Raw genomic sequence first — 12,452 nt, forward strand, 5'->3', positions numbered from 1 at the left:
CAGAACACCTAAGTTTATGAGGGACACCTGAATCAAACCACCACACCTGGCAAAAGAGTTGGAGTTTATGTGCCCATCAGCAAAACACACTGTCTTTACATAGTGTTATGTAAATAATCCAAAGCACTTGTTCTTTGTACATGAGACTTCTTTAAATCCAGGTAGAGACCAGTTACTTTTTGCTTACAATAACATTCTACTTTTTCCCTTCCTAAGGGCACCTTAGTTTGATTTCCCATATTCCTGAAACTGCTGTTACACATGGATGGGCACTTTCTTTTATAATCGTAAAATACCTGAGCTTTACTTCATTTTCATAATCTTGACCCCAGTTTGCCCTGCTACCCCACAGTCATTCCCAGTACACCATGCATAGTTAGTTTCATTTACTGTCTGCTTTTGTACTCCTCTACTGATAATATGTTTTGTTACAGACAACCATGAAGAGGAAGATGAAGGCTTAGGAGTTGATGTGTCTTTCATTGGCTCTCATGCTTTTGCTCGAATGGAAGGAGATATTGATAAGCAAAGAAAACTGGTCCTTCAGGGACAGTTGTCAGAAGCAGCCCTGCAGAAGCAGCATCAGAGAAAGTAAGGCAAACCTCTTGGGACTATTAGGTTCATGAGGCAAGTGATGAGAAACAAAAAAAGAACTTGACATCTACTGAATGGCTTACATACCAATACATGTGTTCTCATTTCTTCTTCATGACAACCCAACGAGCAAAGGTGCTACCCCATTTTGTAGTTGCAGAACTGAAAACTGAATAATTTACCAATTAAAGTGTGGTAAGTTCAATGTTGAAATACTTGTCTGATTCCAGAGTTCCTGCCCTGTCTAGTAACAGTAAGAAATCAGAAAAAGTTTTAAGATTTTTACTCTCTACTTATAACTAAAGCAATTAAAATTCTATCTCCTCAGCTTATTTTAAAGACCTTAGAAACATATGGCCTATTAAAAACATAGGTATAGCTGTTATACTTTTGATTATGTTTTACCAAAGATTAATAATTTTAGTAAAGCTAGTTGCTTTTCAGAAAAATTAAAAGGAAAAAGAAGCTATTAATTACTACTAATCTGTGCTTTACAAGGTTGGGAAAGGGCTACATCTCATTGTGTTCTGTGTATGATTAAATAATTGTAGTGAATTTAGTACATTACATAATACTTGTCAAGTTCTGAAACAGGTTGCTGCTCATTTATTCCATTTTTGGCAGCTAATTGTTTTGCTTTTGAGTTTGATACCTTCCATTCGTTTTGACTGAAATACTTTCATCTTTCAAACCCATCCATTCTCTACTTGCCTCTCCAAAGCCTATTTTTCAAATCCAGAACACATACCTCCTCCTATATTCTTTTTTTCACACCCTGTACTTACATAATGTAGCATTTATTATACTGCATTGTAATGATGTCAGGATGTTGTCAGTCTCCAGTCACAAAGTAGGAGTTGGACTAGACTAGATGATCTTTGAAGTCCCTTACCAAATTAAAACTTTGTTTCTCCTCAGTCGTAGGTCTTTATTCTAATTTATTTTTAAAAACACAAGTCCAAAGTGTTGAGTTCAGCTCAGGCAGCCTCCCTGTTCTGGTAATTAGGCTTTGGGACATTGAAATGGGCTGGAGGGCTACTGGATAGAATGTTTTACTCTGTTTGTTTACCTCCCAACCTACAATTAAACACACACACACACACACACACACACACACACACACACACACACACACACACACACAGGCAAGCCAGGTGTGGTGATATACGCCTTTAATCCCAGCACTTGGGAGGCAGAGGTAGGAGGATTGTTGTGAGTTCTAGGCCACCCTGAGACTACATAATGAATTCTAGGTCAGCTTGGGCTAGAGTGAGACCCTACCTCAAAAAAAGAAAAAAAAAAAAAAACACCAAAAAAGGCAAATCTGCCACTAGAGGGCACCAATGAATAGGTGTTTTCAAAGGATGCTGTTGTGATCCAATGGTAGTCTCAGTAGTTCCTATGCTTGGTCATTATTTTTGGTTTTTCGAGGTAAGGTCTCCTTCTGGTCCAGGCTGACCTGGAATTCACTAAGTAATCTCAGGGTGGCCTCAAACTCACGGTGATCCTCCTACCTCTGCCTCCCAAGTGCTGGGATTGAAGGTGTGCGTCACCACACCCAGCTTTGTTTATGTTTTTTAAGTGCAATAACTGGGCTTTCCCTCACATGGGACTGCAAGATACACATTCATATGCATATATAGGCATGCAAAGAGGTAGACATTTGACTTTTTTGTTTTGTTTTGTCTTTTTAAGTAATTAATTAATATTTGTTTATTTGGTTTTTCAAGGTAGGGACTCACTCTAGCCAAGGCTGACCTGGAACTATGTAGTCTCAGGGTGGCCTTGAACTCACGGTGATCCTCCTACCTCTGCCCCCTGAGTGCTGGGATTGAAGGCATGTGACACCACACCTGGATAATTTTATTTTTTGAGACAGGGTCTTACTATGTAGTTCATGCTGCCCTCAAACTCACAATCCTTCTGCCTAATCCTACAGAATACTGGGTGTACAGCTATGAATCATATCATGCCCAGCTTTTTAAAAAAAATAACACTTTGCAGTATATATCCCAGAGCAGTTTGAGGACCGATATCCAAGTTGAGGACCAATATCCAACTGTTGACAGGGAGTGTCCCAGTGCTTAGCAGCAGTCTGTGGCAGGTGGGCTTGAGGTGGTGCTCAGGGATTCCAGAGCAGCTGCTCTGATGTGCGTCTGTCCTAGGGCCCATTCAGGAGGCTCTGAGGTCTCCCCAGTAGCTGGAGAAAGCTGGAGGCTAATATCACTGAGCTCCTGGACCCCAGTGACCTCACTCACAACATCTCTATGTTTTACAAATTAGAATTTGTGGTCAGCTCTCTGACAAAAGTTTTACACGAAAAATCTGTCATTAAAATATTCTTTTCACCAAGCTTTTGACAAATGTTTGCTGACAGAATTTAATTCATATTTAAATTTTGAGCAAAAAATTTAGAGAGTTGACATTCCTACATACATGCTCAGAGAAACTGAATACATGCATGCATATATATATATATGTATATATATATGTATACATGCATGCGCACGCACACACACATATACATACACACATACACACACACAAGCTCAGAACAGCTATTCATGACAGCCAAAATATCCATATATTCATCAACTGGTGAGTATAGAATGGATAGAAAAAATTGTTGTACATAAGTTAATACAATACTATTCCATCATATAAAAGACTGAGAGCTGAAGAGATGCCTTAGGGGTTAAGGCACTCGAAGCCTAAGGACCCATGTTCAACTCTCCAGATCCCACATAAGCCAGGTGCACAAAGGTGAGGCAAGTTCAAGGTTGCACATGCCCACTAGGTGGTACAAGTGTCTCGGGTTCAATTGCAGTGGCTGAGGCCCTGGCATGCTAATTCTCTTGTTCGCTCAGAAAAAAAAAAATGGCATGTATCATGATACATGCTTCAACATGAATGAGCCTCCAAAACATTATGCTCAGTGTCAGAATCCAGATTCACAGCTCCACGTTTGTGTGATGACCGTTCATATGATGCTTCCAGAACCAGGAACTCCGTAAAGGATGGAGAATAGAGAGAACTTCTTAAAAGGCCTGGGGTTTTATGTTAGAGAGACAGACATGCAGAACTAGATAATGTTTTCTCTTTCGTGTGTTTCCTGAACAGGATTTATACTGCTCTTAACCTCCTTAGCATCTGGTCCAGAATAAATGCCCTTTAGCATGCTAACTCATGGACCAGAACAGAGTAAGTGTAGGCCTCCATTATTTTGAATTCATAACTCATAGATTTCACAAATATTCACATTATGATGATTTCCCTAATCCTCTGTCTCCCTCTGATCAATTCATTCAGCCTCCTGTGCTTTGGAATTTATATCAAATTGATGAGACTGAATCTCTCCTGCCAAGAACCCCAGGGGGATTATTCGCTCAGAGTAAGGTAGTTTAACACTCCCTGGAGAAACTTCACAAACTGGAACCATTTTTGTTCTCTTCTTTCCTGTAGGATTAAAGGTCAGCTCCAATTCATTTTCTAAGAGAACTCAAAATACCCACTAAGTGTTATGTCCTTACCTGTATGATAACATGTTTATATATTTTTTTTCTTTTCAAATTGTTTTTATTAACAACTTCCATGATTATAAAAATTATCCCATTATAATATGCTCCCTCCCCCCACTTTCCCTTTTGAAACTCCATTCTCCATCTTATCCCCTCTCCATCCCAATCAGTCTCTCTTTTATTTTGATGTCATGATCTTTTCCTCCTCTTATGATGGTCTTGTGTAGGTAGTGTCAGGCACTGTGAGGTCATGGATATCCAGGCCATTTTGTGTCTGAGGGGAGCATGTTGTAAGAAAACCTACCCTTCCTTTGGCTTTTACATTCTTTCTGCCACCTCTCTGCAATAGACCCTGAGCCTTGGAAGTGTGATAGAGGTATTGCAGTACTAAGCACTCCTGTCACTTCTTTCTGGCACCATGATGCCTTCTGAGTCATCCCAAGGTCACTGCCATATGAAAAGAGAAGATTCTCTACCAAAAGTGAGAGTAGCATTAAAGTACAGGTATGAACATAAGGAGAAGTGCTTACTGGGCAGTTTGATAAGCATAGTATATACATTTAGCCATACAGCAACAGACTTTACACCCCTAGCGCTCATGACTATGCCTGTTTTAAGTTTTCAGTATCAGGGATGTATTCTCTCCCATGGAGTGGGCCTCCTGTCCAATTAGAGGACAGTGGTTTCCACCATGACAGATGTGCCATTATTGTACTCGATGGCTCATTTGGCCTGAGTGGCCAAATATAAGGCTTGCAGTGAGTATCTTCACTGGTGATTTCTCTCTCCCATTGAACTGCATGCAAAATGGCTTCTTCCAGCTTTCTGTCAGCTGGTCTACATGGAGGAGGTTATTAGCTCAGTTCAGCAAGATTTTTCAGTGGCCTTGCAGCCCAAGTATGTGGCATCTTCAGCAATATGTTTTGTTTTTATACAGTTGTACATTGTGATTGATGCATTCATTGCTAGTGGTTCACAAAGGTTTTGGTCTAAGATCCCTTTGCTCTCTTAAAAATGGTTGCGGATGCCAGTAAGCATTTGTTTAGATGGGTTTTTGTAACTACCAATATTTATTATTGCAGAAATTATTAATTCATTTTAAAATGGCTAATCATATTTTTCAAACAGTAACTTTTAATTTACTAAGAAAGTACTTGTTCTATTTAAAATCTTGCAAATCTTGCCGGGCGTGGTGGCGCACGCCTTTAATCCCAGCACTCGGGAGGCAGAGGTAGGAGGATCGCCATGAGTTCGAGGCCACCCTGAAACTCCATAGTGAATTCCAGGTCAGCCTGGGCTAGAGTGAGACCCTACCTCGAAAAACCAAAAAAAAAAAAAAAAAAAAAAATCTTGCAAATCTTTTAAAAATATTTTTATTTTTTTATTTTTTTTAAATTTTTTATTTATTTATTTGAGAGCGACAGACACAGAGAGAAAGACAGATAGAGGGAGAGAGAGAATGGGTGCGCCAGGGCTTCCAGCCTCTGCAAACGAACTCCAGACGCGTGCGCCCCCTTGTGCATCTGGCTAACGTGGGACCTGGGGAACCGAGCCTCGAACCGGGGTCCTTAGGCTTCACAGGCAAGCGCTTAACCGCTAAGCCATCTCTCCAGCCCCAAAATATTTTTAATTTTTTGCAAAGAGGCAGAAAGAATGGACATGTCACAGCCTCCCACCACTGCAAATAAAATCTGAAAGCATGCACCACCCTGTGCATCTGGCTCCACATGGGCACTGGGGAATCAAAACCAGACTGGAAGACCCTGAAAGCAGCACCTCCAACTGCTGAGCTGTCTCCCCAATCCCATAAATCTCTTAATGTTTGACTTAATGGGAGGCAGAATTTTGTGATTTAAAATTGCTTCAGTAAGTTGTTTGGGATAAAATATATGAAGAAAATCTTACTTCACTGAAATACACAATTGGAAAATGGAGGAGTATTTTAAAAGCCCTTTAATATTAAAACAACTTTTGAAAAATGGTAGGTTTTTAAAGCTTGTAATATGGAAACTTAAGCTATACTCTTGAATTTTTCAAAAAGTCTGTTTTAAAAGTTGTTAGCTGATCCTGCACTGTGAACCTACTCTTATAATATGACACATGGGTCTTTAGAAAATATTGCTTCATTGCAATTACTCAGCTGTTCCAAATACTGACGTTTCGTCATACAGTATCAGGACATGTCTGTTAATACCAGTACCAGTCTCACTTAGAAAAGTCTTTAAATACAAAAATGGTCAAACTTCTCAAGAAGAGAGAAAATTGCCAGAGTTAGGTTTATATGTCTGTGTTTGCATTGTGTATACTAGGTTCAGGCTTTGTCATTGCGAGTAAATTCTTCTGGTTATTTTTCTTACACTGACGCAATCATTTTTTTCATTTGTGTAAAAATAAAATCTTGTGTTATCCATACTTTGAAGTAAAAATGGCATTCCATGAAAAAAGCAGCTAGGCTCAGCTTGCAGGTCTAACTACATGGGACTTTTCTCTAAGACATTCTCTTCCTTCAACGACCAGAAGTACTTATGTAAGGTTCTTCCCATTTTGCCACCCTAAAATGAAAAGGCACATTCTCAAGGACTGATTTGATAAAATGAATAATTTATATTTCTTCGTTAAGGACATCTAGCTTTTAAAAACTTTTCCATAGGCATTTGGTACTAGAGTCCCATGAGTACTACAAGAATCTGAGGCCACTGCCTTGATTTGTGATAAGCCTGTTACTACTTTTAACTAGCTTTTGCAACATTAGTTCAAATGAGAGATGGAGTTGCAAATAATGTTTTAATATTGTTAGGAATATAGTTATGCCTTTTAAAGTTCCGTGATAGCGTTTCTAAACCTTTTCAGGGCATTCATCCTCCCTTCAGAACTACCAGTCTTGTGTCCTCTCACTAGGACACAAAGTTGGAAGGAACCATGGTAGACCATGGAAGGACTCAGGAACCTCTCTTCTAATGTTTCGTGAATGACTCCTTTGTTCTCTACATCACTGATCTGGTGTGATCTTTTATTAGGTTAGCTGTTGCCTTGGAGTATTTGCCCAAAAATAGAGCTAACTGAGGAAGGCCCTAGAATAACTAATGTGGCATCTCTCATTTCTAGCACCATCTTCAATCTTCTTGCCCGAACCAGTTCAGAGAAGGTAGAAAAGGACTAGAGGTTTTTAGTTTTGTTTACTTTGGTTTTATATTTACAAACTACTGCATGGTTATCACCTTACTCAAGCCAGTCAATATCTATTCTTCCTCTCTTTCTCTATGACAGTTATATACTAAACGTCTTTTCATTTCCTCACAAATGATAGAATCTACTATTTTTTCTTTGCCTTTAGGCAAGGTGTTTATCTCTTTTAGTTCATAAGGGAATTAGTCTGTTTCATTTAATAACCACTAGTTTGAGCCAATACTAAAATGAAGTTGTATTTATTGAGTCCACACTCTGTAAGGGGGTCTCTTGAAAAGGGATAGATAGGTCCTAGAAAAGAAAAAGAATACAGGTCTCAATCTGGAGAATCAAATGTGTTACATAATTGCTTCATGTGTGTTGGGAAACATTCACTACTTGCTCTACAGTTAGTATTTTAGATAAATACACAGCCTCTTGCTGGAAATCTGAGTGAGCCATACTACCTTGGGTGTCCAATGTTTTGATCAATTTGAGATGGATGTTATGGACAGGATTTTGTGCATTTCCTAAACAATAAGTGGTAGTGCAGCCTGTGCCTCCCAAAAGGTGGAACAGAAAGCAAAAATGGAGGTTCTCTGCTGTTTATCACTTCCTTAGAGTGATAAACTGTAAATGAATCTATAAAGATTTTCTGTAGGACTGAGGAACATAGCTAAATTGGTAGAGTACGTGCCTTGCATGCATAAAGCCCTGAGCTCAGCACCACATAAAACCAGTCCTCTAATCCTAGCCAGTCAGTGCTGAGGAGGTAAAAGGACAATCAAATATTTAAGGTTATCCTCTGCTACTTAGTGTGCTCAAGTCCCGCCCAGGATACAAGAGACCCAATCTCAATAACAACAATAAAAAATCGGATTTCCCATTCCTATACTCTGTAAATATGTTTGCACATGCAGTCAGATGCAGAAATTTCAAATTAAATAAAAAGAAAACCTTCAGACAAAATTAACTATTCATTTGGGCAAGGAACTCATGGGAGCACTCAAAACTAGAAGAGGTTCAGAGCTCCAGCAGTGTGAGCCACTGGCCGGGAGAAGCTGCAGTGGAGACAAAATAAACTGTGTGGTTATGATCCAGATTCTTAGCTGTTTGTAACTGGCTAGGGACTCCATTTACTTGTTTTCTCTCAAATTTGATCAGTTAAAGGAAGAGCTTGTAGCTAAGTGTCATTATGACTGTGTAAGTGGTTCCTGATAAAGGAACATCCCCAGGCAGTTGGCCTCCTGCTTATTTTGCTGAAACAGTGAAAACTGTGTCTCTCAAAAATAAATTATTTTTGTAATGACATTGAAACTTACCTTCCCTTTTCATTCACATTCTCTCAATGTTTAATTTTTCTGCAGGCTGCCCACCCTGAGGTGCTGTAGATCAAATGCAAAAGCAAATATGAGAATCTAGCAAAAATTAAAGATAATTGCAAAAATTAAGGCTGTAACTCCATCAGGTTTTTTTCATATAAAAGTTATGCTTGCTGGCAGGGCTAAAAAGAATCCTCATTGGTAAAGCAGATGAAGACCTGAGTTCAGATCCCATCTCTCAGGTAAAAGCAAGATGCAGCAATGTACACCTATAATCCCAGCACTGAGTAGGCAGAGAAATACAGACAGCCCTAGGGCTTGCTATAGCTAGCTAAATTGGTGAGCTCCAGCTTCAGGTGGAGACCATCTCAAAATGTAAGGTGGAGAGCAGTTTGAGAAAACACTCTGTGTTGACTGCTGGCTTCCCCATTCATGTGCAAATACATGCCCACACACATAGGGACACATGCAACATTCACATACAAAGAATGGAAAAAAAAAAATAGACAGCTTTCTTCCATTCCAACCCATGGCCTATAGAAAGTAATGTTGTTTTTCCATAGTAGGTTTTTATGTCTTTTAAATTAATAAGTAAAAGTTTCTCTATTTCTAATACATATTGAGAATGCAAACTTAAAGAGTTCTGAGGGCTGGAGAAATGGCTTAGCAGTTAAGGCATTTGCCTGAAAAGCCAAAAGAACCAGGTTCAGTTCGCCAGGATCCATGCATGTAAGCCAGATGCACAAGGAGCACATGCATCTGGAGTTTGTTTGCAGTGACCAGAGGCCCAGGCATGCCCATTCATTCTCTCTGTCTCTCTCCTTGCAAATAAATAGATAAATATTTAAAGAAAGAATTTACAAAAATAAAAAAAATCTGAGACAAAAAAAAACCCAGCTATACCAAGCTATGAATCATCTGTTTGCACATACTGCCATGTTTGAGATTTCAGGGTTAGCTTTGAAAATATTTCTTTTGTTTTTTTTAAACCATTCTCTTATTTTCCCATGTTGAGTCTCCTGTAGTTTTTGACCTCAGAGCTTAGGATCTTGCACACAGAAAAATGTTAAACTTATTTATAGGTGCAAGGTGTTCATTAAAAGGATGTAAAGGGGTCTTAAAGGTTTAGGATGGGCTTTTTTCATGAGGTCTAGCAAAACTTTTGTTAATTCCAAAGATATAAATTTCCCCAGATTCTTGGCTTTACACAAATGTATTAGTTAAGAGTAATTTAGTTTAATTTTTGTTTTCTATCAACTGACCTTTGGCTGCACAGGTCAAAGATAATTGATTAACTGGAAGCAGTTGGCTTATACTAGCTTTGTGAGGTAATATCTCATTTCAATTGATTCAAACCATTGAAAAGCTCATGTTTCTGCCTTTAAAGCATCTAATGGCTACTTTTGCTACCATTTTGACATGTTTTATATAATTACATATCATTGATTATTATATTTTATGTGGTACATTGTAGAAATTTGGTAATTGGAATTAGATGTTAGAAAAGCTACAAAGAAAAAGAAAACCAGAAACTATTTTGACTTGTTATCTTCTCTTGTTAGCGTTGTTTTGACTTTGTGGTTAGAGCAAAGGATTGCTTACCTTAATTGTTATAAAAAACATAAACTAGAGCAAAAAATGAGGTGGCATTTTTAAGAGGTAGAATAGACAATATAAGATACTCCTTGAATAATGAAGGTTAGAAAAGAATTCCACTAGGGGCTGGAGAGATGGTGTAGCAGTTAAGTGCTTGCCAGTAAAGCCTAAGGTTCGAGGTTTGATTTCCCAGGACCCACATAAGCCAGATGCACAAAGTGGTGCATACATCTGGAGTTCGTTTGCAGTGGCTGGAGGCCCTGGCACACCCATTCTCTCCCTCCCTCCCTCTTTCTCTCTCCCCCCCTCCTCATTCTTTCTCTAAAGTAAATAAATAAATTCTTTCTCTAAAGTAAATAAATAAAAATAAACATTTTTTTAAAATTCCTTCCTTACTGAGTAAAAAGGGAAAAGCATCAGCTTCTGCCTTTATTTCCTTCTCATAACTACTAATTTAAAAGAAAAAACAATCACAAGTTAAGCAGACTGACATGAAGAAGTGTAGGAGTGGAGACTTGTGATGGCAGTCTTTTTGCATTGAATTTGCCAGAGCCCTAAGACACCAGGCAGGCACCCAGGTCGTAGCAGTGACGTTAATGGTTTCTAAGTCATGAACATAGGCAATAAACTCTCTGTAAAAGTATGTTTACATTGACTTTGCTAACAGAAGTTCATCCTGGGATGTTCTGAAATTATTCATCACTGGTTTAGGTTAAAAACAAATAAATTTAAGCCAGCCATGGTGGTGCAAGCATTTAATCCCAGGACTTGAGAGGGAGGCAGAAGTGGTAGGATCGCTGTAAGTTCAAGACCAGCCTGAGACATAGTGAATTCCAGGTCAGCCTGGGCTAGAGCAAAACACTACCTCAAAAAAGCAACAACAACAACAAAAACACATATAAAATGTGTATTACTGCAGAATTTACACCAAGTATTAAAACTAATTTTAGAAGAATAAAGGACTTAATTAAAAAATAAAACTCATAAGGCTGTTACACAATTATGTTAATATTTTATTAATTCAAAAGCACTTTACAAGAAAATATAAGTATGGCTTCCAATAGGAATGTTATACCTGGACTTGGTACCAAGCTCACAGATATAAAATTTGCAAGGAAAAACAGGCTTTCAAGTTAAACAACAATTTGTAACCAAAACTTTAATCCCAAGGATTCTCACAAACATGACAAATGACAGCATGAAAAACTATCTTGCACAGTAACTCAATAGTTCAGCTCTACAATATACCCTTAAACTGACAGACATTGGTATTTTGAAATTTTCAAATGTTACAAATGTATATAGTGATCACATACAGAACTTAGGACCCAGACCAAAGTAAACATTCTTTTAAGTTTTTCAGATTCTACACCAACTAGGGAAGCTCTGCCCAGTTGGGATTTTCCCACCACCTCTAGTTTCATGAATGGCGCAGCCTTTTCTCTTTACCTGTTGGCCTATGTTCACGGCAGCTTGTAAAGACTTATATGCAGCTGCACACTATTCCAGCTACAGAAGAGCCTACATCTGTTTAATTTCTGCCAGTTTTGTTTCTACAACATTAACATGTCACACTTTAGCTGGGCAGGATTTAGGTTTACCCACTGTTAAACCATTGGAAGGCAGTTTGTTGCACAATTCTTTGTAAGAAAGACAACTGAGAGATACTGTGGATTAGTGAAGAGACTTTTGCTTGTCACCTAAGTGGTTGTTAGCAGTTGCCATTTTTTTCCTAAGGAGTTTAAGCCAGTCTTCAGGATCCATGTGAGTGTAAGCACCAACTTTGGTATATTGTAACTCGAAGTAAATTGCCCATAAAAAGGCTATTTAGCATGAAAACATTCCACAAAGTTTTAAAAGTTGTTTAGAGGAGTTGTGATAACTGATTTTTTGTGCAATTAGTTTAAATCATAATGCAACAAATAAATAAAACTCATAGAAGGTATAGGTTAGTATCATAATACATTGAAAAAAATCTTAAATGCATAGAAAATTAAAACTGTATAAGGAAAATAATTCTGTAATAAATTACAGATTTTAGAATATAGAGCCAAAAAGCTTAGAGAAAGTGATCAGCAGGTTACAGACATGAACTACATATTCAGTCACACAGACTCACAAATAATTACTTTCAACACCAAATCAATAACAAAAGAATAAATGCAAGAAAAACTGAAGACTCTGATCAGGCATGTCACAGTGGGAAACCATGTCTAGGAAATACAAAAAAGACTTCTGTCTCATTAGTAAGCAGGGA

The 12,452-nt window shown here is 38.2% G+C and overlaps 1 protein-coding gene and 1 non-coding gene across 5 annotated transcripts in view; both read left to right on the plus strand.

Annotated features, from left to right (window-relative positions):
* The window catches only part of Gdap2 (ganglioside induced differentiation associated protein 2), a 101,502-nt gene that overhangs the window by 46,821 nt on the left and 42,229 nt on the right, over positions 1-12,452 (plus strand). For all 4 annotated transcript variants that reach the window (XM_004667513.2, XM_045138323.1, XM_045138324.1 and 1 more), the window contains one exon: positions 435-591. In XM_004667513.2, the coding sequence (XP_004667570.1) occupies positions 435-591 (157 nt within the window). The remainder of the gene's footprint in view (positions 1-434; positions 592-12,452) is intronic.
* Positions 1,551-1,679, plus strand: LOC123456149. Its single transcript, XR_006634363.1, has one exon. It is a non-coding gene; the product is annotated as a small nucleolar RNA SNORA36 family (small nucleolar RNA).

Source organism: Jaculus jaculus, chromosome 19, assembly GCF_020740685.1.
Source record: "Jaculus jaculus isolate mJacJac1 chromosome 19, mJacJac1.mat.Y.cur, whole genome shotgun sequence".
NCBI classification, from domain to species: Eukaryota; Metazoa; Chordata; class Mammalia; order Rodentia; family Dipodidae; genus Jaculus; species Jaculus jaculus.